The 27,879-nt window shown below is 34.9% G+C and overlaps 3 protein-coding genes and 1 long non-coding RNA gene across 6 annotated transcripts in view; 1 reads left to right on the forward strand and 3 right to left on the reverse strand.

Moving 5' to 3' along the window:
* Window positions 1-200: 200 nt before the first annotated feature.
* LOC7495642 (heat shock 70 kDa protein 17) lies at window positions 201-7,246 on the reverse strand. Its single transcript, XM_002308790.4, has 15 exons — window positions 7,093-7,246; window positions 6,089-6,911; window positions 5,321-5,553; window positions 4,840-4,999; window positions 3,944-4,189; window positions 3,684-3,817; window positions 3,213-3,552; window positions 2,943-3,104; window positions 2,583-2,657; window positions 2,372-2,472; window positions 2,181-2,250; window positions 1,560-1,616; window positions 1,379-1,440; window positions 889-961; window positions 201-776 (listed from the first exon to the last, which is right to left on the reverse strand). Exons 2-15 carry the CDS (start codon window positions 6,854-6,856, stop codon window positions 558-560), a joined length of 2,700 nt encoding a protein of 899 aa, XP_002308826.1. The 5' UTR covers window positions 6,857-6,911; window positions 7,093-7,246; the 3' UTR covers window positions 201-557.
* Window positions 7,247-9,411: 2,165 nt separating this feature from the next.
* Window positions 9,412-12,015, reverse strand: LOC7479609 (cytochrome P450 709B2). The gene is made up of 5 exons (XM_002308791.4): window positions 11,707-12,015; window positions 10,879-11,102; window positions 10,553-10,803; window positions 10,065-10,446; window positions 9,412-9,976 (listed from the first exon to the last, which is right to left on the reverse strand). Exons 1-5 carry the CDS (start codon window positions 11,990-11,992, stop codon window positions 9,542-9,544), a joined length of 1,578 nt encoding a protein of 525 aa, XP_002308827.4. The 5' UTR covers window positions 11,993-12,015; the 3' UTR covers window positions 9,412-9,541.
* A 2,508-nt stretch (window positions 12,016-14,523) lies between these two features.
* Window positions 14,524-27,499, reverse strand: LOC7479610 (7-deoxyloganetin glucosyltransferase). 3 transcript variants are annotated; one of them, XM_002308793.4, is made up of 3 exons: window positions 27,168-27,499; window positions 15,876-16,223; window positions 14,524-15,517 (listed from the first exon to the last, which is right to left on the reverse strand). In XM_002308793.4, exons 1-3 carry the CDS (start codon window positions 27,334-27,336, stop codon window positions 14,592-14,594), a joined length of 1,443 nt encoding a protein of 480 aa, XP_002308829.3. In that variant the 5' UTR covers window positions 27,337-27,499; the 3' UTR covers window positions 14,524-14,591. The 3 variants fall into 3 exon arrangements, with proteins under 3 accessions (XP_002308829.3, XP_002308828.3, XP_052309686.1); XM_002308792.4 differs by lacking the exon at window positions 15,876-16,223 and adding an exon at window positions 25,709-26,414 and having other exon boundaries at window positions 14,524-14,811; window positions 26,820-27,477; XM_052453726.1 differs by lacking the exon at window positions 15,876-16,223 and having other exon boundaries at window positions 26,820-27,494.
* LOC127905445 (uncharacterized) overlaps window positions 15,406-27,879 on the forward strand; it is a 35,619-nt gene continuing 23,145 nt past the window's right edge. The window contains exons 1-2 of the long non-coding RNA XR_008059440.1: window positions 15,406-15,553; window positions 26,452-26,790. This is a non-coding gene — a long non-coding RNA (uncharacterized LOC127905445). The remainder of the gene's footprint in view (window positions 15,554-26,451; window positions 26,791-27,879) is intronic.

Below are 27,879 nucleotides of genomic sequence, written 5' to 3' on the forward strand. Positions count from 1 at the left end.
CTACCTAACTGGGGTATTCTTATATTTTGGTCGAACACATGTTGGCTTCCCTGTTCACCAACTGATACAAACCTTTGTTTCATGGCTTTCAACACTAATCCGTTTGAGACAAGTTCCTGTGTCTCCGTTTTAAGGTTTCCCTCGCAAGCCAAATTTTTTGTCGAGTATTATGGCAAGATTAAGAAACAGAATCAAAATCATACGTGGAAACAGAAACTATATTTCATAATGAAAATGGAAAATACTCTTCCTCGAAAGAAACGTAAATAGCTATCGATTGTTTTGTAAACAAGTAAAGATGATCGATCAAAAATCTCTCCGAGGCAAACTAGCATCCTGGAAAATGCCTCTCGATCTGGGTGGGTATAATCATGAGTTCTACACAAAGGGGAACGTCTTTATATATGAGGGATGATGAATAGGCAGCAGCCTCCTGGGAAAATAGGCGCCCGTCAATTAAAATTGCAGTGTTGTGTCTCCCCCTATCTTTTCGTATACGGCCTCCATACTTTAAACTCAGAAGGCCAACACCGTTCCTACAGGTCATTCCAGATTAATCATAACTCATCACGAGCTTCGGGTTCTGGGTTGACGTCTTCAACAGTTGATCCATCTGGGTTGATTTTTTCATCAGCGGAACCATTTGAATCTGTTGTTTGTTTCTCCTTTTCAGGAGTCTCGCCAGAAGTTGAATCAGCGCTGCTTGTTTTATCGCTGCTGGTTTCAGATTCATTCTTCTTAGGCTTTGGCTTGGGAATTCTGTTAACACTGGCAACCTATGTAAAACACCAATCAAATATCAATTGAAATGGTACAGGCAAGGAAGACTTGCAGCAGTATCTAATTTTTATTTCTTAATGAAGGAGTCGCAAAGACTTGCAGTGATACCTTTTCTTGCAGACTAAACACCTTCAAATATACTTCTTCAGATGTGAATACTGGTGTGCTGAAGCCAGAGGCCCTGTTCAGATATGAGAAGGAAAGTCACTTGATTTTGCACAAGCCCAAGAACAAGAAAATAATAAAGATCTCCATCTTATAAGCAGAAGTATTATTCCTACAATTTGAGTAAAAAGGAGGAGGAGAACATGTCTAGAATGCTATATCATGCCACATGACTTGCAAGCATATTAAGAATACCTTTTCTTTCAAATTCAATAGAACAAACGAAACTGGTTGCCTTGGAGAGAGATAAGCACAAGATTCAACAATGCTAAAGAATGTGTGCATCAGTGCTTCCTATAACTTGAACTAAGATTTTGCAAGCAGCAATAGAGAATTACATGTCTAAATCTAAAACAATATATATACAAACATGACGATAAAAAATTTAATGAAAAAGGAAGACATGCTAAAAACCAGAGCAGTGAAAACTTACTTCTTCTGTTCTGCCTCCTTTTTATCCAGCCAACTCTTTAACTTGTCGGCATCACCTACCACCTGCAAAACCACACAAACACAATATCCAGATGTAAGCATTGCTGAACACTGTTCCAATCTTAAGCAGATCCAAGAAAATCTCATGAAGAGACCAAGTAAGAGTAGATGTGAAAAAACACCTCATCTACTCTGTCCTTTGGAAGCCAAGGTTTCTTTGTCTCCCAGCCCTTTACAATCTGCAGGCAGTGAAAAAAGAAAGGTCAAGGTGATTAATTATGATGTCTTCAAATAAGCCATATAGAAAACATGATAATTAAGTCAATTGCTGAAGAGCTGCAGTCTATCAAAGCTCCAGTTTCGTTAGTTTTTCCTGTTTCAGTATTTCACTTTTGTCCAAGCAAATAGAGGGAAACTAAATATCAAGACGCTGTTTCCTCTGTCCCAAGTTTTTGTAGTTTTCAATTCAAGAAACCAATACAACAATTTACATAGAAAAGAGAGAATATATGGCACGCAAAGTTTTTTGAAGTACAATGGATCCTGCATTAAGTTTTCAAAGTGACAGAGATTATGGGAAAAACAAATGAAAAAGGAGGAAAAATAGTTAAATACCACATGACAGAGGAGTATTTCCAGCAAAAGAAATTAGTTGATTATTTGTATGTTAATCTATTTTTCCAGCCTAGTTTTTCTGTCAGCTTCATGGTGGTAATGGCAATACTGAATGATAACATATCCAAGCCCCAGAAAAGAAAAACCTATCTTATAAAAAGGTGTTTGAACTGCGTTATCTGAAGTACCTGTTGCAGCTCACCAGGATACTTTCGAGCTAACTCTATAGATTTTGGTCTTGCTGACAGTTCTTTATACCTATATCAAAACATTCATAAGTTAGGAATAACTCATTCAAATAGCCAAGCTCAATACTTGCATAAATAACGGCAGTTAGCATCATAGCAGAGGTCAAAATTAAAAGCAGAAACTGTCGTACCTGAAAAATATTGGGTCACCAATAGCTTTTAGTGAATCTAGGCGTTCCTCAAACTCTTTTGCAGTGGCATCTTCACCATCTGTATATAGCCATTCTTGAACCTAAAAAAGTACAACATGCTCCCACATCACAAATTGAAGTAGAGAAGTTAAAATGACAAACCCTTTCAAGTTCCTAAAAACACTAAAGAAAAACCAGGAAAAAGACTCACCTCATCAAGCTTTTCAATGAAGGATTTCCGTTCATCAGCGGTAGAAATTTTCTCAAACTCCTCAGATGTCTCAAGCTGGCACCATGAGTAAGGATATCAACAATAAATTAAAGGAAATGGAATGCTGACTATTCATATTCAATAACAAAATGATCAATAGAAGAAAATTTCTAATAGCAATCAAATCAAGTAGTGGTTCCAGAGCCATCTTAACCATATCACTCAAGCATAGAGGATGAATATAAATTTGGAAGAAACACCTACATCATGTTTAAGATTCCAAAAGATGGTCATCAAAAGAAATGGAAATGTCTGATCTTTATTTCTGTAAAAAGGTAGAATTGATTGAAGACTTCAAACCTTTTCTTTAGTAGAATATATATATCCTTCCAAGTTATTTTTCAACTCAGCAGTTCTTCTTCGCTCGGCGTCCTTTTTGTTCAATTCTTCTAATTTTCTTTTAGCTTCAGCTAGATATTCTTTGGACGGAGGCATTCCAGGTCCCACTGTCTTCTCGACAATCTAGAAATATAAACAACAGAAATCAGCAACAAGAAAGGTGTAAAACACTCTATCGGAAAACTTTCTACCATGCAATAGAGACTTTTAATAATGCTAGCTTGTTTGCACCTTCAGGGGAACCCTAAAAGTCCGTTTTTTTAGCTTCTTCTCTGTAACAGGCTCAGTAGTGCTTGGTCCTTCAACATTATTGTTGGATGAGTTGTCAGTCACACCATCAGAATTCAAATTTACATCACTTTCTTCAGTAGTGTTCTTAGTGTCAGATTCAAGTGTTATATTTGGAGAGGTGGTTGTTGTATTTTCTACAGTCAGGTTCTTTTTAGGAACTTCCACCCATTCTGATATTTCAATAACAGCATCTGCACGATCCAATGAAAGAATTCCACTTTTACTAAGAGAAAAATGCAGATTTGCCTTGATGGGGGAGGACAAATTCCGAGATGAATACCTAGACAACACAAGGAAGACACAGAAGATAAATGTGATGTTAGAAGTTTGCGTGAAGAAATTACTTGAAAACTTACTAGCATTGAAGCATTATATACATCTACATATGATTCAGAGAATAGCTATCCTTACTTCTCGCTTGCATCTGTCAGGCCAGATACAGCATACTGCGCAAATATAGGAGAGGTAACACTAGGTGGTAAAAGATCAGACTCGTATGCCAGTGAAACTTCAAAGTCTTTCTTATGGATGATGGATCTGAACATCTGTTAAAAATCAATCGAGACATAATAAGCAAAACTGGAAAGCAAAATTTGATGCATTTGGACCATCAAAATGGTTTTTCTGATTATCCATCTCTAACACAATAGTCATATCACAATGTTATTTACCTTACTGGGGAGTTTTTTCATCCTTGGCACAAGTAACTGCCTGGTGCTCTCATCTTTCTGCAGATCAGACCCGTCTAATTCAACCACCAATCCATATGATGAACCATCAACCATTCCTAGCTTGCGATTCAATTTGATTCCATCACTCAAATTTGCAGCATGCAGAGACGAACCAAGAACTATAGCTTCATCAGCATCTAAATGTTTGTCCAGTTCATTCTTTCCAAGAAATTCCTGGAGCTTAGCCTGTTATGTGCCAAAGCAGATTTCTGTGATTTGCATCCTAAATGAAAATCAGATATGAAAATAAAGAAACTCAAGGATTGAAGGGACATGCAATTTGAAACACAGGTAAGTCCATGGCATAGGGAGAAAATGCCGAACAGATACTTAAGAGCTACTTCAGATCTTAACATCTAAAAGGCCTAAAAACAAAACTACTCCCATCCCCTACTTTTAAGGCTGTAACAGTACATGGACTCTATTTACACAACCATTCTCCTACAATTCAGGTTTTAAAATATAAAGGGATGATTATTATCCTAGATATTAGATCTCTGAGATCTAAGCAAATAAAAACAGAAAGAACAAAGGTTGGAAGTTGGACCAACAAAAATGATATATTTGCAGCTGACACAAGGGGGCTTGATTAACAGCTGAAACTTCATTTGGGGACAAAACTGTCAAAATGGCTATAAATAGACTAAGATGGCCAAAACTGATCAATAATGGAGGCAACGCACAATGATGGTATTTGTTATTGCACTACACCAACCAATGGACTAGAAAAAGATACTTTGCTTTAAACACCTATACATTAAGTTTATTCTAACTATTGTTATGCAGCATTATCAGTGTTCATGGGCTTATTCAAAATTGAAGAAGATAGCACCAACCTGCAACTTAGGCACTCTGGTAGCACCTCCTATAAGCTCTACTGCATATATCTCATCCACCTTCAGACCTGAATGCTTCAAAACTTCCTTGATGGGTACAAGAGATCTGTCCCACAGGTCTCCACAGAGCTCTTCAAACTTCTCACGTGTTATGGAGCTCCTGGAAGAAAATTAAAGATAATGATTTGAGTGATTTTGGGCAAGGAAATCCACAGAGGTGCCACATCAAGCACAATAAAGTACCTAACCACCAGTATGCATTCATATCTTAATAACATCACAGTCAATTAAAATAATTTCATCACTAATAAAGAGGAGTAAGTTCATAGTATAAGAAGTTAAAGATAAATTCCCATAAATATGCACAGGGTCATTTGCTCAGGGGGCAAAGAGGAAGTGCAGCATGGCAGTAGACAAAAATTGTACATACATAAAACCTTGCCATGAATAAAAAGTAAGGAATACTTAAGAATCCACCGACCTGAAGTCCCGATCATCATAGAGGGATTCAACTGATATAGGAGCCATAGTGTTTGCACTCAAGATTTCTTTCGTACGTTTCACCTGTTTCTTCAATTTAGCCATTGCCTTTGGAGACTTCCTCACATCAATGCCACTCCCAACTTGTTTATTAAACTCATCAGCAAAGAACTCCACCAACCTTGATTCCATACTCCGACCTCCAAGTTCTGGGTCCCATCTGACATCCTTAACCTGGAAATATATCAAAAAGTAACAAGATTGCTAGGAGTACTGAACAAGGCATCCATAAGAAGCACAACAAACTATATAGAACAAGGATGGAAATGAAAAATATTCAGGCTACTATAAAATAGCAGTGATGAGCATCCAACACACATCATGATTCAGATTAGAATGAGCAACCACAATCTTAAACTACGAAGAATGACCACAGCGCAGCATTTCAGTAATATATTTCTTTTCAGTATCCACTTTGCAGTTCCCTCTATTTTAATATCCATACCCACTTTGTATCCTTCTTCTTTTTTTTCCTCTTCCTTTGCACATAATACCATATATTGAACCAAACCATTTTCTAGACAGAGAAACCTATGACAAAATAATGAGCTAACATGCAGTACATCCCATAATTTATGGAAAGCAAAACATCCTAAAACACACAAAATGAACATCAGAACTTTTTTTTTTGGAGTAACATCAGAACGGCCACCATATAACAAACATAACATTCTAAATAATCACCGAATACCAATTAAATTAAATTTACCTGAAACTGATTGACAGACACAGTCTTCCCAAACTCCTTAGCATTATAAGCCGAGAAATACACAAGCGCAGCATAAGTACTACTCGCACCCATATCATAAAACACAACGTACCGCGATCCATTAGAAAAATCCTTATCAATACCATACTGCAAAGCAGCACCAGAATGCTCATTAATCAAAGCAAGCACATTAATCCCAGCCAACTGTGCTGCCTGAACCAATGCTCTCCTCTCTGCCTGCCCAAAATATGCAGGCACACTAACAACCGTATCCTTAACCACAACCTTCGAATGAAACTCTGCCAAATCCCCAGCAAACCCTAAAATCATACCCAACAACTCCTCAACTGAATACAAACCCACATTCCCACTCTCATCCTCAATCCGAAACGCAACTGCCCCTCTAGAATCCTCCACAACATCAAACGGCAAATACATTGCATCCAAAAACTCCTTAACTTGATCATAAGTTTTCCCTAACATATCACGCAAATGCGAATACACTTTATCCGGATACCGTGCAGTAATCCCCGCAGCTTCTTCACCTAAAAGCCTAGTTCCAGATTGGAATGCAACTAAAGCCGGGGTTTTTCTCTTAGACATTTCGTTAATCGCTATCGAAATCGGGGTTTGCCCTGGCTTAAGGTTTACTACTGCTACTTTTAGCCAATCTGAACCAAGATCTATACTCGAAACAGCTGATTCCGACGGAATTGAATTCAACACGATCATAATTAAGAGTAATAACCATAATCTTAATAACCTCATTCTGATCACGTGTTTATAATAATCAGTCAATCAAGCAAGCAAGGAAGCAATCCGTCTGCAACAAAAATTAACAAAAGCAAAATAAATAAATTATAAATCTGTTTGGCTGCAGAGAAATTGAAGTTAAAGACAAGTTTTTATTTTCCCAGGAAACAAACAGAAATTTTGTGAAAATAAAATAAAATAAATTAAACTAAGCCAGAGCTAAAGCTATAGAGAGAAAGAGAGATAGATACCAGTAGATGAATTGCATTGCCTAGACAGAGAGAAAGAGCTAACGAGCTGATTTTGCTATCAATTTTTTTTTCTTTTTTCCTTTTGATTTTCTGTTTGGTTGACGAGAAAACAGAAAAGAGAAAGTGGAGGGGCTTTATATAAGGTGGCAGTGGAGGGTTGTTGACGTGGGAACTTATTTGATACGGTGGCCAGTAGGAAACGGCCATGTGTAAGGAAAGTACACGTGGTGAGATATTAGACGTCAGCTGGTGTTGTGCTTACGGTTGTTGTAGATGTTTGTGGAAGATTTTAAAGTCAGTCAAGAAAAAGATGACTTTAATTTTTTAGGCAAACATTAAATTAGTCCTACAATCATCTACTAACGGAGATATTGATCCTCAAACTATCAGTTTTATTATGTAGATTCCTGAAATATTAGATGTTTTTCAATTAAGTCCTTTTATCTACGATTGTCGTTATATTTCATCTTGCATATAATATGCAATAAAATGATGCATTTTTTTTTTTGTTTTTTGAGAAAAGAGGTAGTTAATTTTTTTTTTTATAGACCTAAGAGAGACAATGTGGATTGTTTCAAAAGTTATTAATCACAATGTATGGAAATTGTCTAAAAAATATTCTGACTAATAAAATTTATAATAAAAATAAAAATAAAAATAATATTTAATTTGATTATTGAATTATAAAAAAAAATTTATGAGTATTTTATAAGTTTAATTTTCTATAAAATTAGTAATATTTTATAAGCCCAATTTTATGGGCTTATAAATTTTATGAGTATTGTATAAGCCCAATTTTACGAGTATTTCCATAAAATTGGTTCTTGCTACGATCACTTCGCGACACAGAATCCAATGGACAACCCCATTAACAAAAGCCTGGTTCCATGCACCAAAAAGCATGCGAAAATGACCAATTTCAGTATTAACTATAGCTTAATTAATCACATTTTAAATTTAATTTTTTTAAAATTATTAATTTGAATTTTATAAATTTTAAAATTATTGAAAGTTTATATAAACATTAATTTGAGATCTCATAAAATTAATCGAGATCCATACAAACTAACCTAAACATTCATATTATTTTTTTTTTTTTAAATCTTCATGTATCCTGCATTATGCGAGTAAAGCTCAACTTTAATATTGAGCATTGCAGGTTTATATACTCTCTGCAGTTGCTGCCCGATATTCTTCCTGATTTTCCAAACATGCACAACCCTGCAACTTTATAATCATTATTCTGCGAATCAAACCACAGAACAACAACAGCCATGTCAATAGTTTTAACAGCACAAGACAACCTCGGATCAAGAGGTCTTAATTCTTTTATAATTGAAGGGTTCCAGAAAACAAGTTTTAAATCTTTAACACATATTCTGGTAATGCGTGTCATGTGCTTTAGTTCTTTTTAAATAATTAAATTTATCAAATTTATATTCTAATTAAGTGAATGAATTTGTTTTGCTAGAATGGACATAATGAATAAAGAATATATCATGATGCATTTTTGTTATGTATTAAATACTTAGAAAGAATCTCTAATTAGATATATTTTTAATATTGATTGTTATGGATAAATATATCATGAAAATCATGGAAGAATCATCTTATATTCAAGTATCTAATGCTATTAAAAATCCATAACCTTCATATTTGATCAAGAAATAACTAAAATTAAGATATTTAACCTCGTAACATAGGTTATATATTCAATCGTGTTTAATAACTTTGCTTCTTAACATAAATATTTTATTTGATTAAACAATTATTCGTGCCCATAAAAGGTAAAAAAAAATCATCATCGAAAGAGAATTGAATAAAACTATATATGAAGCTCAACCATAAAATAATACAATATTAAATGATAAAACTAAAAAAAAATCAATTAATCGAATATCGAAGGATAAAATAGAAAAAAAATATCAATTTAAAAAAACCAAGATAATTCGGGAACCTTCTACACTTGAATTAATCTTCAAAACTTACATCTCATGAAACTCTAGATTCAAGTTGAATTAAAAACTTTAGTTCCAAACTAATTTAATATTAAATAAACAAAAAAAGTACATTGTAATTATATTTTTTAGCTAGTTGCTGCATGTTCATCTAGAAAAATCCATCCATTCTTCTCATTAAGAAATGGTGAGCTATGTAATTCTAAACCACTAATCAAATTTTAGGCTTTTCTCACCATAAGGTTTTTTTTTTTTTTTTGTCATCAAAAGTAACATTGTGAATCTCTTGCAGTATTAAACTGCAGATGTGGAAGTGACCCAAACTAGTTTGGACAGAGAGTATAATAAATTAAGACACAGTCCATAAGTATTTTATTAAGTGAAAACAGAATAATGTAGCCAATGAATGGGGAAGTTCTCAATCTTCTACATGTTCATTCACCAATATATAGTAAGGTAGCAAATTGTGGAGGTGCTGCAAAGGAAGGTGATTATTTTGAAAGAAGCGGCTTCACAATAGTAGGGACGCCATATTGTGCCTCCATGGTCAAGTAGTTAGCTGGTGCATGCTTATACTCTGGAGAGAGGAAGAAAGAAAACCTTTGAAGCAATAACGAAAGCACCAATTTCACCTCCAGCATCGCGAAATTCTGACCAAGGCAAGTTCTCGGACCCATTCCGAAGCCGAGGAAAGCATTTGGGTGTTTTGCAGCCTGAGATACTCCATTCTTGAACCTTAATGGATTGAAATCGTTCGCATCCTCTCCCCAGTATTCTTTACTCCTATGCAGCTGCACCAGTTGAATTGTTATGAACACACCCTTTGGAATCAGGAAATCCCCTAGTTTCGTAGCTCTTGATGTCTCCCTGAGGGTTTCCAGTACAGGACAATACAGCCTCAAAGTCTCAAGAAGAACCATGTTCAGCTGCAAATTAAACAAAGGCCCCTTCATCAGATTTTTAAAATATGCTTTGTTGGTGCACTTAAAAGAATAATATTATTGTATAGTTTACCAATTTTAACTTGGAAACCATATCTGCATCAGGAATTCCCATCCCGCATTCCGTCAGCACCTCTTCCCTCAGTCTTTCTTGCCATTCTTGATGCAAGCTCAACAAGAAAACGGTCCAAGTTAATAGTTTGGCAGTGGTCTCGTGGCCAGAAAAGAAGAATTGCTTGCACTCGTCTATGATTTCATCCATTGTCAACTTGAGACTCTTATTGGTAGTTTTTGAGGCTTCAACCAGTAAACCAAGTACATCATCCCCATAACATCCATCTAAATTTCCTCTAGCTTGGGCCGACTCTAGTCTCCCCTGTATTAAGCGTCTCAGTGAGTTGTTCACATTGTTTTCCATCTTCCACATTTGACGGTTTGATGGTGTAGGAAGAAATCTGGTCAAGAAAAATGAGCAATCACTAGGGTTTTGCACACACAAGATCACCCCTTGGAATCTTAGCTGTATTAGAAGAGAGGAAGGTTACTGAGTGAAGAAATTACCGGCTGCCAGGGATGTAAAGGTCTGCCATAGTAGCAACGCAATGGTGTATAAGCTCGTCTTGTGCTTTAAAGACTTCTCCGCCTTCAACATAGTTACTCCCAAAGGCAGTATGAGTAATTACATCACAAGTGAGCCTTTTAAACTCTTCACTCATTTCTATCGTGATATTTTGATGGTCAGCTATTCGAGCCCTATTTTTCCAATCGTCAATCATGTCTATGGTGCATGATGCCATTCTCTTTGTCATAAGCTGGTAGACTCAACAAATTAAAATAATAGTAGGCATCAAAACTAATATATAATGTTAAGATCAGAGTTTCGATACCTTGAGCTTGTCCTTGGTGAAGGCAGGAGTGAGAATACTTCTGTGTCTAACCCAGTCTGGTCCATTCAACTGACCCACTCCATTCCCCGCGAATGATAATAATCTGTGGTCGAACTGTGGTTGCGCATAGGCACCAGACTTATCTGATAGTATCTGCTTGGCTAACTTAGGGTCTGCTATCCTTATTGCTGGTTGCACCCCACGCCAGAACAAAAATACCTCTCCTGTATACATCATAACAAATTAATGCCTCCATTTTCCATCACTTTTTATAAGTCATTAACAGCTCAGATACGCAGGTTTCATCCAAAAGACTTAACCCTTGGGGTGGGTACTGGCCTATTCTTAATCTTTTATGTTTTTGTAGTTTTTCGATCTGGGACAGATGTTTTTTAACACTCCCCCTTGCTTGCAATCCGTCTTTCGAGGTTTGTCAAGTGGTAGCTACAGGTTATTTGCGGGGGGTTTTGAGGCTCTGATATCATATCGAATCAGATAGTTGAGTCTAGATTCTATGTTCTCAATCTTTTATATTGTTTTATACCTTTAACAGTATGGGATAGATGCTTTATTAATAGTATTTGCACATTTGCAAATGAATTATATGTATATGTATGTGCACAGCTCCCACTGTTGAAACATTTAGAGATGAATAAAATTGATCCATATTCACGTAATTGCTCGAGTAATTATCAAAACTATAACAAATATATAGGTTTTCAAATGAAGAAACATTGTTTAGGAGTGGAGAAAAATCCCTCAAACAATATTAAAATACCCAGTAGCATGCAAAACTGAGAACCAAAGAGGAGGAAGAAATGAACTGACCATATTCAGCGGACCATCTATTATAGTGCGGCTGAACTCTTTGAGCGATGTCATGGCAGTTTGTATCTAGTATCACTTCATTCGCAGCTTTTAGCAGGGTCTTCATTTCAGGAAGAGTACCGTGGAGGATAGAGTAGGATGGCCCTTTGATTCCTTGCTTTTCAAAGCTTTTAATCAAGGCATATGGCCTCCACAGGACAATCCAGCATAATTTCAAGATCTTTGCAACAAGAACCTGAACAGCCAAACCTGCTGCGAAGTAGCCCACGTAAGTGTAAACCATCATTGCTACAGGGAGAGGGTTCGGCTAGCGTGAAATGTAGAAATTTAACGATTCACTTGGCTACAATATATGGTCGGATTGTGTAGAAATTTATGCTGGTTATAGAGTGATGGCATGAAAATTCCTTTTAATTTACACATGGAAAAACTCCCTCTTTCTATATATATATATGGCAAGTAATGGATTTTGTAGATTTGGATCATATTTATGGTTATCCTATTCCAAATGTCATTATCATTTTGAATTCCCATATCTTAGATTAGATTAGGAGAGAGAGATGAAGAATTAAGTTATTTCAACTTTAATTTTTCATACACTGAATCATGACTATTCGATTTAAATTCAATAAATTAGATTGAATGAACATGAATACTAGAAAATTTCAATTAAATTCTTGTTATACAAGTGATTTACTTGCTATATATGCAATCTAGAAACGATTCACTTGCTATTTATGCAATCTAGAAGATTGTGCTAGTAATTTTTTATTTTTTTTACAGGCCTCTTAAATTTTTGTGTCGGTAAAGTCATTCAAAAAAAATTTACTAATTATTATGGAAACAAATCTAGGATGTGTTTGTTTCTCGAAAATTGGTTTTCAAAAAATTATTTTTTAAACTTTCCTGTATTTATTTGTCAATAGGAAAGTTAGTCAACAGAAAACACTTTCCGGTCAACAGAAAATACTTTCCAGTTTAATTATATTATTATTTCTTCATCTTTCAATTTTTTTTATTTTTTAGATTTGATCTTTATTATTTTGATTATTATTTATTTTATTTGAGATAATTTATGAAATTATATTTTTTTTTCAATTTCATTCACATTCAACTTTTTAATTTGTAAGATTCGTTTCTTATTGTTTTAATAAACTTGAAAAAAATAAAACATTAATAAGTTATTTTCCAACTTATTTTCCATGACATAACCAAACACTGGAAAGTATTTTTCAATTTATTTTCCATTACACTACCAAACATCGGAAAATAATTCACTTTCCCGGAATTCACTTTCCAAAAAAAAAACTACTTTTCAGCAAACAAACGGGGCCCTAAAGCCTGTTTGGAGTGTAGTTGCGGTTGCTTTTCAAAGTGTTTTTCGTGTTGAAATGCATCAATATGATGTTTTTTTATTTTGTAAAAATTATTTTTGAGATCAGCGCATCAAAACAATCCAAAACATATAAAAAAAATTAATTTTTAGCAAAAATATTTTTTTTGAATTTTTTAAAAACACGGGTTAGTCCACATTTCCAAATAGACTAGTAGTGTTACATATGTGGTTTAGTTGCCATGTCCACACAATACCATTGATATGATTCCAAGTTAATTTCAAACACAAGAAAAGAAGACACAACATTATGAATTTATTTTGGCATCATTAAATTTGTTAATTAAGAAATGGAAAAATATTCTATGTTTAATAAAATATATATATTAACTGATAAATTAAAAAAGATTGTGAACATTAATTAAAGACTACAATAGGAATCTAATATTCCTAGCAAGATATAAAAAAAAAACAGATACAAATGTAAATATGTTACCTTGAATAATCTTTCTCCTTTAATATGTTTATTTATTTATCTTGGATATTTACTATGGTTAATTTCTCAGTACATGTAATTTTCATTCTTATAAATAAATAACACAGAGGTAACAAATCCATCTAAAATTTAATATGAAAAAAATTAAAGATAAATTAAAATAGTTTAATATAAAAGACCCCAAATATCATGAAAAAACAAAGCATACAGATATAAAATATAATTTTGTTATGGACATGGTTGCACGTAAGAAAATGAACATACTCTTCCAGGGAAATGAGATGATACTGTAAAATCTCCATATGATAGGACGAGACCTTAGAGATTATTATTAATCTTTATTTGTGCCTTTATGACTCTCGTCTGTTTCTTAAAACTTAGATTTAATGTTCACCATCTTAATAAATTATCAAAGAATTATAAATAATTCAATCACTACCATAAATTTAGCGAATACAAATATAAACACCAATAAATTTTTTTTATCAATATATTGCAATGATATTTACTGACTGAATTTTTATATTATTAACTCCGTTGGTAAATACCAATGAAAAATTATCATTGGTATATATCAAGGGAATCACATTCCAAACAGTGCGATATTTGTAATTTTACTGAGCAAATTTTTTTAAAAGACAAAAAAACTCATAACTGAAAGCTTAATATTTTTTTGTTTTTATGGGCAAAATAGCACTTTTGTTGTGGCAAAGAAAAGTGTCATGATAAATTGTTTTCTGATTAATCTTGTAATGATTAATTAAATATTAGAAAAGACATTCTACTTTCAATTATAATTTTTTTTTCCATCATGAAATATTGACTCCATCATACCTTTAGTTTTTATTATTTATTTAGCGATGATTCACAATTATAACACTATTAAATATATTTGTTTTATAAACCCGCGCGGGCAGCTGTCACGGGCATGCATCTCGTGCTTACTGAAAAAACATCAGAACATGTCATGGGACCCCAAAACAAGACAAAGACAACAGAAGAAACAACTTATCTCCAAGCAAATAATAATTCCAGATTTCTAGAATTTATATTTTTTCATGGCAAAAGCACTGCCTTCACCATCTCGTCTAAATTCATGGATGATGAGCCACTTGGACCAGCGGCTTCCTCTGCTAATTTTCTCCACTCCATGACTTTTTTCTTTACCTCCCTGCCTTTCTCTCCTTCCATCAACTCTCGCACAAGCTTCTCCACTTTATCTCTTTCCGCATTGCTATCAATCTCCATTCCAATGCCCCACTCATTGCAAGTGTACCTACAGTTTGTTTGTTGATCAGCAAAGAATGGCCAACAAAGCATGGGCACCCCAGAAGAAATGCTCTCAGCTGTTGAATTCCATCCACTATGTGTTAGGAAACCTCCTATTGATGGGTGGTTGAGAACTTCCTCTTGTGGACACCAGTTAGAAATAAATCCTCTGTCTTTAGTCTCGTCAGTAAATTCCGGTGGCAATATGGCGGAGTCGCCTGTGACCATGTCAGGCCTTATTATCCATAAAAATGGGTGGCCACTTTTAGCAAGTCCCATTCCCAATTCAATCAGCTGCTGCTTTGTGGCGACCGCTACGCTACCAAAATTCACATAAATTACTGAGTTTGGTTTCTTGGAATCAAGCCATTGGAGACACTCAACCTCTTCTTTCCATAGATTATATCCAATAGAATCTAGATCATCTTCTTTCATTTGATTGAGAAGTAATTGAAGTGGACCGATCGTGTAGACACGAGGAAACATTGAGTAAAGAGCACTCAAGACTTCTTTCTCCAAAGCATCAAAAGTAGGGAAAATCACTGCAGAACCTTCAGATGCTCTCTCAGCACATTCCATGGAGAAGTTGAAAGAATGATCATCTGGATCTGTTGTACGAAGAAAACTTGGAAGATCCCTTAACCGTATATCTTTCATTCCTGGAATCCAGTCTAGTACTTGATCCAAATAGCCATTTGTTAAAAAGCTCTCGTCTGCGAACAAAAATTAAATGCATATGTAGCTTACCAGTTATAGGCTAGTAAATTAATGAATACAACAGCAGAGAGGTACGAGCGTAAAATCAGAAGAGAAGAAAGGTTCCCTAGCTTGAAATCAAATTTCAGGTTACGCAGCCGAAGGTCTACTCTGGAATTATAACCACAGATCTGGTACATGTACTATACCATGATCCAGCATAAGAACTCAGTTCATGTAGTGATCTATTTATTTCCATGGATGACGGCTACGATGATGTAGCACAAGAACTACTAGGATATTTATCTAATGCCCAAATGAAATAAAAGAAAATCATAATGAAGTTGTAATTTCAATTCCAATTCTTGTTCTTACCTTTTAATGGAAACAGTCCTCTTTCTTTGAGCTCTTTATATTGCTTAAGCCCCATGAAACTGCAAGCAGAGATAGAAAAGAACAAAGCAACAGGAATTCCATGCCTCTGAGCAGCAGTGATGGCAGCTGGCACAAATCCATCAGATACAATGCAAGTCACTTGAGGAACATCAGAAGATGCTGTATCATTGAGCTTGGCAAGCAATTCATTAAATGGAGCTAGCAAGTTCTTCTTGCAAGCCTCCAAAATTGCTTGTCCATCTTGGGTAGCATTCTCATCTGAAGGAGGGAGGCCATCTGGGATAGATTCGAACCGAAAGTCGGGCAAGCCATTCAGGGAATAAGGACCTCTAGATTTAAGCAAGCGTCTATGGTTGAACTCTGTGTTCACAAAGGTTATGCGAAAACCTCGGTAATGCAGTAGTTTTGCTAGTTTAAGCATTGCCTTTACATGGCTTTGAGCTGGACAGGGAATACAGATTACATGAGGCTTGTCAGCTAAGATTTTGCGAAACATGTCTCTAGCTCTTTCCTTCTTTCTCTAACTCTTTCTTTAGAGTAATTGTTTTGCTACTGTCGTCTGTCAAAGTGAAGCTCACACTTTACACAGGGTACATTTTCTTATCAACAAGACTATATAAAATAGCAGCCCTATATATAGAGGTACAGTATGGATTTTATCTTCTCTTTTAATTTTAATCTAATTAAAATCATAGCGGTTGTCTATGTCAGCCTGCCGTATGTCAGAAACGTTTCACATTAGAAAGGCCGGAAACAATATATTCTTCATAAACTTGAGGAGTTGTTATTCATGGAAGACTTGTCACCATATTTTTTTTAGTTTTTTTAATGTAAAATTTCTAATTTGTCAAAATTAAGATGTTGATAGCAAAAATGTCATTATCATTATCATGTTCTTTCCTTTAATCTCGTTGAAAAACATGAATGAATAATATTTTAAAAGTATAAAAAAAATATCATTATCATTATCATGTTCTTTCCTTTAATCACATTGAAAACATGAATGGGTAATATTTTAAAGATATAAAAGAAATAATTGTTTCCTATAATATTAATTTTTGTAATTAAGCCCAAATTGTCATCTTCAAGTATACATACTTTGTTTGTTTATATAAACTTCATACCCTTTTTTTCAAAAGCCAACAAATGCTAAACAAATTTGTTTTCAATTCTAAACCAAAGAAATCATCGGAGATGATATGGACAATATTATTCTTGGTTTGGATTGCTATTGTCCTTTTTCCATAATGGAAATTTTAGATTCATCACGAAACTTCAGAAAATCTTGATAAGACTCATTTAATTTAAAGAATATTGATTGATCTACACGTGTTATTGCTTTATTCAATGTCTAAATACCATAAAGTTTAGTGATTTTTCTCATCATATGACAAGTCATCAATAAAAATGTTTCATATCTTAGTTGAGAATAATAGAATGACTTAGATTATGCCTTAGCTAACTTTTTCTATTTATATATATGTGGTAGAATACGACAGTAACTGTAGTGATTACAACTTTGGAATAGTCCTACATTAATTTCCAATTCAGATATATACATGTTATACTTTCTATAGCATGCTCCCTCAAGCTGAGGGTGGATGATCGACCCGAAGCTTGAATCGAAAAGCAGTAAAGGACGCAATAAAAAGCGATTTGGTGAAGACATCAGAAAGTTGATTATGAGAGGGGATAAAACGAATCTGAATCTCTTTCTTCACAACCCGGTCTCGGACAAAGTGATAATCTACCTCAACATGCTTAGTACGAGCATGAAAAATAGGATTTGCGGAGAGATAGGTCGCGCCAAGGTTATCACACCAAATGATAGGAGCAGAGATGGAGGGAACTTGCATATCTGTTAACAAATATTAAAGCCAAATGACCTCAGCAGTACCGTCTGCTAAGGCTTTATATTCAACCTCAATAGAGGAGCGATCAACTGTGCGTTGCTTGCTGGATTTCCATGAAATCAGCGTCTGACCAAAAAAGACAAGGTAGCCATCCGTAGACTTACGATCATCAATACTACAAGCCCAATCTGCATTTGTAAAACTATTGAGAGCAAAAGAGGAACCGCGAGTGATATGAAAGCCATAAGATGTCGTACCTTTAAGGTAGCGTAAAATAGGCTTAACAGCGGCCAATGAGAGTCTGTAGGAGCATGTATAAACTGACTAACTCTGTTAACAACAAAGTAGATATCTAGACGGGTGAATGTAAGATACTGAAGAGCACCCATGATTTGACGAAACCGTGTAGGATCAGAGAATGAAGTATCCGACAATATAGTAACTTTCGAATGAGAGACTGGAGTGTCAATGGGTTTGCAAGAAGTCATACTAGCCCGAGTGATGATGTCAAGAATATATTTGTGCTGACGAAGCATCAAATCCATACCTATAGACTGAACTTCAATACCCAAAAAGTAGTGAATTGCGCCTAAGTCACGAAACTTGAATTCAGAGTTTAGTAACTGTATCAGGCAATGAAGCATAGTAGAGTTGCTACTCATAAACAAGATATCGTCAACATACACCAGAAGATAAAAGATATTAGTGTCATCAAACAATATAAACAGGGAGGTATCAACCTTGGAGGCAAGAAAACCAATGGAGAACAAAAAATCACTTAGACGAGTGTACCATGCCCTCGATGCTTGTTTTAAACCATACAATGACTTGTGCAATCTGCACACATGAGATGGAAGAGTAGAGTCAACGAAACCTGAAGGTTGTTTCATATAGACCTCTTCAGTAAGAACGCCATTGAGAAAGGCATTATGAATATCAAGTTGATGAATCTTTCAATTGCGCGAGACTGTAATGGAAAGGACTAATCGGATGGTGGCTTGCTTAATAACTGGGCTGAAGGTTTTAGAATAATCAATGCCTTCCTGCTGAGTAAAACCTCGAGCAACGAGGCATGCTTTACAACGCTCAATGTTGCCATCAGCACGACGCTTGATCCGATACACTCATTTGCTACCAACAACGTTCATTGAAGGATGAAAGGGAACTAAAAACCAAGTGTGATTAGAGCGTAAAACCTTGATTTCATCACACATAGCATCATGCCAAACGGCATACCTGTCAGCATCAGAGAAAGCAAGAGGTTATGAAGAGGGAGAGTGCATTACCCCGGGGGAAGTAGTGACAACGACAATGGAAGCAACCAGATTGGCTGTCTTCGGCTGCCGCGGTTGAAGAACCATAGGGTGTTTGCTGATCAAGGGCGGCAATGCAGGAGAAGAAGATGGCCATAAGATATCCTGCTACAGCAGATAAGAGGAGAAATCAACCACAAGATCCAGGCCAGCTGAAGGGGCTGAGGGGGAATCTGCCGCAAGCAGAGGACTGTTTGCAGAAATGGGACTGTCAATAGAGGCGGAGTTGGTAGCAGCTGGGACACTAGCCAAATATGGAGGAGCAGAGGAAGACACAGAGGTTATCTCAACACTAGTAGAGGAGTCACGCTGAAAGGTGGGGGACACTGATTTACAAGTTGTATCTACAGCAGAATGGTTAGATAAACATGCATGTGATGATGGGCAAGAGAGTGGTGGATGCTGTGGCGGGTGGGCTGTTTATGGTGGTAGGGGTGTATGGGTGGGGAACAACGATGAATATAGTAGATTTGGGAGGATAGTAGTGGCAGTTTGGGTGGGGGGAGTGGAGGAAACCTTTGCAATCTGTTCATAATTTTCAAATGGAAACACATGTTCATGAAAACGGACATGACGAGAGATATAAATACGTTGAGATGCAATGTCAAGACACCGATATCCAAGGTGCAAGGAGCTGTAACCAAGAAACACACATGTAGATGAACGAAAATCCAATTTATGATTGTTATAAGGAAGCAAAAAAGGAAAGTAGAGACACCCAAAGGTACATAAAAAACGATAATCAGAAGACCGTAGAAACAAACAATCAAATGAAGATCTATTTGCAAGAACGAGAGTAGGCATGCGATTTAAAGATAAACCGAGGTTTTAAAAGCATAATTCCAAAATCAAAATGGTGCTTTGCATTGCCCTATAAGAGTAAGTCCTATTTCCACAATATGCCTATGACGACGTTCTACTGTGCCATTTTATTCATGAGTGTGAGGACAAATCAGACGATATTGAATACCAATGATCTTAAAGAAAGTGGACAGTTTGCGGTATTCACCGCCCCAATCAGTTTGAACAAATTTTATTTTTAATAAAAATTGACGCTCAACGAGAATTTGAAATTGGTGAAAGACAGAATAAACATCATACTTGGCAACAAGATGATAATACCATATATATATATATGCATCAACAAAGATAACAAAATAACGATAGTCATCTGAAGAAAAAAGAGGAGCAAGACCCCATACATCACTAAAAATTAATTTAAGTGGAGCAGAGATTTTGTGACCAATAGGTCCTAAAGACAAACACGGTAATTTTTCTAATAGAAAATTTTGACATTGAAGATTAAGACGTTTGTTGTTACAAATAATTTTATTTTTGGAGACTAATAATTGAAAAATACGAGATGTAGGATGACCTAGTTGACGATGCTATAAATCAACAAAAACATGGCTTTGAGCTGGACAAGGAATACAAATTACAAGAGGCTTGTCACCTAAGATTTTGCAAACATGTCTCTAGCTATTTCCTTCGTTCTCTAACTCTTTCTTTAGAGTAATTGTTTTGCCACTATCGTCTGTCAAAGTGAAGCTCACACTTCACAATATGGATACATTTTCTTATCAACAAGACTCTGTATATAAAATAGCAGCCAAGTAGAGGTACAATATGGATTTTATCTTCTCTTTTAATTTTAATCTAATTAAAATCATTATTCTAGACTGATGCCGGCCATGGAATTTATTGGCTTTTGTATCAGTTGATAACGGGAGAATTTTCGTGGTTGTCTATGAATGTCAGGCTGCTCTCATGGAATTTATTGGCTTTTGTATCATTATTCTAGACATAAAAAACGTTTGACATATTTTTTCGTTTAACAGTCAATAGCAACTATTCAATATTCAATGACCGATCAACCACCATGAACATGTTTCTGCTCTCAATGATTTTTCTCGTGGAATTTCATTTCGGCATTGTTTGCTAACAATATATTCTTCACAAACTTGGAAAGGAGTTGCTATTCAAGGAAAACCTGTTACCGTATTTTTTTGATGTAGAATTTTTAATCTTGTTCATAGCAAAAATATCATAACCATGCCTTTTCCTTTAATTTCATTGAAAAAACATGAATGGGTAATATTTTAAAGATATAAAAGAAATAATTGATTCTCTGTTGTGTTAATTTTTGCAATTAAGCTCAAATTGTCATCTTCATGTATAAACTTCATACCCATTTTCTTGAAGTTGACAAATGCTAAACAAATTTGCTTTTAATTCTAGAATAAAGAAACCATCGGAGACGATATAGACAATATTCCTTTCGGTTTGGACCATCCATTTTTCTATAATAAAAATTTTAGACTTATTATCAAACCAATTAAATTAAGAAAAAAAATTGAGAACACTGAACTATAAAAAAAATGATTAAATCAATTAGAATATTTAAAAAAATATTTAAAAAAAACTGAACTATCGTTTGTCAAAGTGAAGCTCACACTTTACTCAGGATACATTTTCTTACCAACAAGACTTTCTACATAAAATGGCAGCCATGTAGAGGTACAATATGGATTTTATCTTCTCTTAAAAATTTTAATCTAATTAAAATCATTATTCTAGACTGATGCGGGCCATGGAAATTATTGGCTTAATTAAAATCATGAATCATGACTGTTCGATTTAAATTCAATAAATTAGATTGAATGAACATATATGAATACTAGAAAATTTCAATTAAATTTTTGTTATACAAGTGATTTACTTGCTATATATGCAATCTAGAAACGATTCACTTGCTATTTATGCAATCTAGAAGATTGTGCTAGTAATTTTTTATTTTTTTCCAAGTCTCTTAAATTTTTGTGTCGGTAAAGTCATTCAATTTTTTTTATATATTTTTAAATTATTTTAATTTATTGATATAAAAAATAATTTAAAAAATATTAATTTAATATATTTTCAAATAAGATAATATTTTAAAAAATATCCTAAATTCTTAGAAAGAGTGATATGTTATTTATTTATTTATTATGGGATTGCACTACTCGGATGTTGACTATCGTACTCGAGGTTGCTAAATACTTTTGTTGGAAGGGAAGTAGACAAGACTATCATGTTCATTGAATCTCTAAATCGTTGAACTCGCGATTCAAAGGGTGCTCCCAAATGTCCTACTTCATCATATGGTGGTGGTGCAGCCACCTCTCACCAAAGGGGGAGATATGTCCTACTTCATCCTGTGATGGTTTCTCTCTGTACTAGTTCGTTTTGTAACTTTCTGAGGTTATTAGGTTATGTGGATTATATGGCTGTGCGTTTCTCTTCAATAGGAGAAGAATGGCTATTCTCTCTCTCTCTCTCTCTCTCTCTCTCTTCAATTGATGATGATGCAGGGCTACAGTTGCTTAAAGTCTTCTGTAGAGGGACTTGATAGGATGATAATGGTGATGATATCGTCGGAAATGGAGGTTAAAGATAAGAGATATCAAGGGAGGAAGTTTCAGCTTTAGAGAGAGAAAGACAAGGTGAGGATTTCTTATGGGAGAAAGATAGGATAAGATGAATAGTATTTTTATAGGATTTGTCTTTCCATGATCATATTCTCTCCAAGAACAATTATGATGGCTAGGGTTGATAAAAGAGATGGTAAATAATATATACTGTTTGTTAGGAATCCAATGGTAGCCTCATCTCCTTTTGTTCTAGATCTTTTTCACTATTTAGATGCAATTTTATTTCTTCCTCTCAATTGTTTGGTATCCCTTGGTTTTATCTTCGTTCTTGTTTTACACTTTGGTCTTTTTATATTATTTTTTTATATTTTTTAAATTATTTTGAAAAAGACAATATTAATACCAGACTTGATAAAAAAAATTAATCAATAATTTTAAAATGAATGCGTTAATAACTAGACGTGTTGAAAATAAATTTTAAAATTTTAAATTCTTTTAAAAAGACGTTACAAATTATGACAACGATGTAAATGCGTCAAAAATATTTAGTTATACATGAATACACAAGTAAAATTCACTTTAATTCTATCAATTTCTGAAAAGTATTAAAGTCTTGAAACATTAAAATTCACATTTATCATATAGAAATATGATCAATCATCTAAACTATGACCCACATCTTTAGTTATACATGAATGATGAATATATCCATTGAATCCGATCCTCTTCTTTTTCAGGCCAAGTTTTAATTCAGATTTTCATGCTTTACCTTTCTCTTCTGTATTTCAGACTATATGTTTCTTCTTTTTTTGGCTAGTTCGCCATCAACTTGTCGGCACCAGCTATTTTAATATATCCTATCTTGCAAACTTGTCTAAATTCATGAATGATGAGCCTATTGGACCTGTGGCCTCCCGTGCTAATTTTTTTCCAATCCATGGCTTGGCTCTTTATTTTCTTACCTTTTCTTTCTTTTCTTCCATCAACTCTCTCGCAAGTTTGTCCACATTTTCTCCCTTGACATTGCTCTAAATCTTCATTCCAATTCCCCACCTCGCATGTGTTTGTTTGTTGATCACCGAAGGATGGCCAACAAAGCCTAGGCATGCCAGAAGAAATGCTCTCAATTGTTGAACCCCGTCAACAATGTGTTACCGAACCTCCAATCTGTTGATGTTTAAGAACAACTTCTTGTGGACACCAACGAGATATAAAGCCCTTCTCTTTAGTTTCTTCAGTGAATTATGGTGGCAGTATTGAGGAGTCGCCATTGATCATCATGTCAGACCTTATTATCCATAGAAATGGGTGACCACTTTTATCAATTCCCATTCCAAATTCAATGAGCTGCTGCTTTGTAGCGTCCGCTAAGATGCCAAAATTCACATAAATTACTGAGTTGGGCGTCTTGGAGTCCGGCCATTAATTGGAGGCACTCGGCTTCTTCTTTCCATAGATTACATCCAATTGAATTCAAATCATCTTCTTGCATTTCATTGAGAAGTAATTGAAGTGAACCCATCTTGTAGGCATGAGGAAACATAGAGTGAAGGACTTCTCTTGCTCCGAAGCATCAAAAGTAAGGAAAATCCCTTCAGAAGCTCTCTCTGCACATTCCAAGCACAAGTTAAACAAGCAATCATTTGGATCTGTTGCCCGAACAAAACTTGGAAGATCCCTTAACCTTATGTCTTTCATTCCTGGAATATTACATTCGAGGTGTTGTTTGATAATACTGCTTAAATACAATACACTATCAACTTGGAACTTGGATTGGATTGGATTGGATTGAGGTGTGAAATTACAAATAATAAAACTTTATAAAAGAGTTAAACAAAAAAACTAAGAAATTTTAAGAATAAAGATCAAATTAAAAACACCAATAAACGATAAAAAATTAAACATGTAAAATTTTTTAACGTGTTTTTTTATATTAAAAAAATAATAAATGTAAATAAAAAAAACTTATGCACGCATCAAATCAAATAAATCATGAACCATTTTGTAAATAAATTATACAAAAAGGTCATGAACGATAAATAAAAATGTAATTCAAAAAATTTGAGAGACCAATATAGCGTGTAAGTTTTTACCAACGTAGTTACCGATAAAAATATAGTGACAGTACAATTCATCCATGAATATGCTGACAGAATTTGTTTGTCGGTATATATTAATAACATTATAGATGATATTATAGTAGGATTCAAAAAGACAAATCGTACAGTGACGTGATATTAATACCGATAGAATTGCCGATGGAGTCACCATTGGAATAATTTCGTCGCTAAATCCATATATTTAATATATGATCTGGCGCTCGACCCTCCTCTTTCCCTCCCCTATTTTTACTTCTTCCTTGTAAAATTTTTCTCTGCAACAAAATAGCTAACCCCACCCCCTCAATATCAACACAACTCAACCTCCCACAACTTTTCCAGCCACTATAGTACTCGGTTTGTCAGCATTCGTGTTCTAATTAAAAATTTATTGAGGATTCTCCACCTTATGTAAAGAAATCTACCTTCTTCTTCTTTTTTTAATTTGAACACAATTTTAAAATGTTAAATTTTTTGCATATGTTTATAGTATATGTATTTTGTTTAGGTGTTTACTTGTTTTATTATTTTTTCTCAAACAAACTTGTTGTATGGATTTATGATTTGTACATGTTATAGTTTGTTTTGGATTTTGTAAAATTGTATTTGTTCGTAAATTATTGAAATTTATATTGAATTATTGACTTGGGTGTTTTGTGATGAAATAAATAATGGTTTGTTTAACGAGTCCATTTTATATTTTATCAATTTCATTTCTAAGTTGTAATTTCCATAAATATTGTAATTTAAAATAATTGAATTACGATATTTTTAGTGTTAATAATTGAATTCCACATGGAATTAAATCTTTAAAAGTAATACAAATAAATCATAGGCAAACTCATTTGACTTACGATTCCATTCCAAAGAGGAGAAATTTAAAATAATACATTATTTGTGTCGAGAGTTTATCATTCTAACTTCAAAAGCACTCCCTTCACCAACTCGTCTAAATTCATGGATGATGAGCCACTTGGACCAGCGGCTTCCTCTGCTAATATTTTCCACTGCATGACTTTTTTCTTTACCTCCCTGCCTTTCTCTCCTTCCATCAACTCTCGCACAAGCTTCTCCACTTTATCTCTTTCCGCACTGCTATCAATCTCCATTCCAACGCCCCACTCATTGCAAGTGTACCTACAGTTTGTTTGTTGATCACCAAAGAACGGCAAACAAAGCATGGGCACCCCAGAAGAAATGCTCTCAGCTGTTGAATTCCATCCACTATGTGTTAGGAAACCTCCTATTGATGGGTGGTTGAGAACTTCCTCTTGTGGACACCAGTTAGAAATAAATCCTCTGTCTTTAGTCTCGTCAGTAAATTCCGGTGGCAATATGGCGGAGTCGCCTGTGACCATGTCAGGCCTTATTATCCATAAAAATGGGTGGCCACTTTTAGCAAGTCCCATTCCCAATTCAATCAGCTGCTGCTTTGTAGCGACCGCTACGCTACCAAAGTTCACATAAATTACTGAGTTTGGTTTCTTGGAATCAAGCCATTGGAGACACTCAACCTCTTCTTTCCATAGATTATATCCAATAGAATCTAGATCATCTTCTTTCATTTGATTGAGAAGTAATTGAAGTGGACCGATCGTGTAGACACGAGGAAACATTGAGTAAAGAGCACTCAAGACTTCTTTCTCCAAAGCATCAAAAGTATGGAAAATCACTGCAGAACCTTCAGATGCTCTCTCAGCACATTCCATGAAGAAGTTGAAATGGTAATCATCTGGATCTGTTGTACGAAGAAAACTTGGAAGATCCCTTAACCGTATATCTTTCATTCCTGGAATCCAGTCTAGTACTTGATCCAAATAGCCATTTGTTAAAAAGCTCTCGTCTGCGAACAAAATTTAAATGCATATGTAGCTTACCAGTTATGGGCTAGTAAATGAAGACAACAGCAGAAGAGGAATTAGCGTAAAATCAGAAGAGAAGAAAGGTTCCCTAGCTTGAACTCAAATTTCAGGTTACGCAGCCGAAGGGCTACCCTGGAATTATAACCACGGATCTGGTACATGTACTGACTATACCATGATCTAGCATAAACTACCAGGATATTTTACCATTCAATCAGAAAGTTTTAGTCCATAAGAACTCAGTTCATGTAGCAATCTATTTATTTCCATGGATGACGGCTACGATGATGCAGGCACATGAACTACTAGGATATTTATCTAATGCCCAAATGAAATAAAAGAAAATCATAATGAAGTGTCATTTCAATTCCAATTCTTGTTCTTACCTTTTAATGGAAACAGTCCTCTTTCTTTGAGCTCTTTATATTGCTTAAGCCCCATGAAAGTGCAAGCAGAGATAGAAAAGAACAAGGCAACAGGAATTCCATGCCTCTCAGCAGCAGTGATGGCAGCTGGCACAAATCCATCAGATACAATGCAAGTCACTTGAGGAACAGCAGCAGATGCTGTATCATTGAGCTTGGCAAGCAATTCATTAAATGGAGCTAGCAAGTTCTTCTTGCAAGCCTCCAAAATTGCTTGTGTATCTTGGGTAGCATTCTCATCTGAAGGAGGGAGGCCATCTGGGATAGATTCGAACCGAAAGTCGGGCAAGCCATTCAGGGAATAAGGACCTCTAGATTTAAGCATGCGTCTGTGGTTGAACTCTGTGTTCACAAAGGTTATGCGAAAACCTCGGTAATGCAGTAGTTTTGCTAGTTTAAGCATTGCCTTTACATGGCTTTGAGCTGGACAGGGAATACAGATTACATGAGGCTTGTCAGCTAAGATTTTGCGAAACATGTCTCTAGCTCTTTCCTTCTTTCTCTAACTCTTTCTTTAGAGTAATTGTTTTGCCACTATATATCGTCTGTCAAAGTGAAGCTCACACTTTACAATATGGATACATTTTCTTATCAACAAGACTATATATAAAATAGCAGCCAAGTAGAGGTACAAAATCTTGATAAGATTCATCTAATTTAGAGAATATTAATTTATCTACATTCATATAATTGCTATATTCTGTATCTAAATACCATAAAAGTTTTGTGATTTTTCTTATTGCATGACAAGCCATCAATAAAGATATTTCATCTTTTTTCTCCACAAAATTAGTTTTTCTACATCATTCTTTAAATTTGTGATGTCCCATAAATGATAGTTAAGTTATTCAACCTTTGACTTGTTAGGCGAGATTTTTCATGAAAAGAAGCGTGGCGTGTAGTGATTGTAAGGGATTCAGTCAGCTGGAACCCAAATTCATTGAACCATTTGGACGTAAATATGATGTTTTGTCCTTCGGGAAAAATAAGACTAAGCAATCATAAGTTCAATATATACATA

Source organism: Populus trichocarpa, chromosome 6 (genome assembly GCF_000002775.5).
Source record: "Populus trichocarpa isolate Nisqually-1 chromosome 6, P.trichocarpa_v4.1, whole genome shotgun sequence".
In the NCBI taxonomy this organism is placed as follows: Eukaryota; Viridiplantae; Streptophyta; class Magnoliopsida; order Malpighiales; family Salicaceae; genus Populus; species Populus trichocarpa.

Bases quoted from the DNA above. Each gene is read 5' to 3' on its own strand.
- LOC7479609 (XM_002308791.4), bottom strand. From the start codon at position 11,992: ATGATGGTTTACACTTACGTGGGCTACTTCGCAGCAGGTTTGGCTGTT. The intron at 10,804-10,878 runs GTATCGAAACTC...TGAGTCTACCAG, and splicing joins TCACCAAGGACAAGCTCAAG to CTTATGACAAAGAGAATGGC. The intron at 9,977-10,064 runs GTAAACTATACA...TTTAATTTGCAG, and splicing joins TGGTTTCCAAGTTAAAATTG to CTGAACATGGTTCTTCTTGA.
- LOC7495642 (XM_002308790.4), bottom strand. From the start codon at position 6,856: ATGAGGTTATTAAGATTATGGTTATTACTCTTAATTATGATCGTGTTG. The intron at 5,000-5,320 runs GTCGGTGGATTC...ATTTTCTTCCAG, and splicing joins TATGATGATCGGGACTTCAG to GAGCTCCATAACACGTGAGA. The intron at 3,818-3,943 runs GTAAATAACATT...GATTTTTAACAG, and splicing joins TGAAAAAACTCCCCAGTAAG to ATGTTCAGATCCATCATCCA.
- LOC7479610 (XM_002308793.4), bottom strand. From the start codon at position 27,336: ATGTTTCGCAAAATCTTAGCTGACAAGCCTCATGTAATCTGTATTCCC. The intron at 16,224-27,167 runs GTCCTTATTCCC...TTAAATCTAGAG, and splicing joins ACGCATGCTTAAATCTAGAG to GTCCTTATTCCCTGAATGGC. The intron at 15,518-15,875 runs GTAAGAACAAGA...TTTTGTTCGCAG, and splicing joins AGGACTGTTTCCATTAAAAG to ACGAGAGCTTTTTAACAAAT.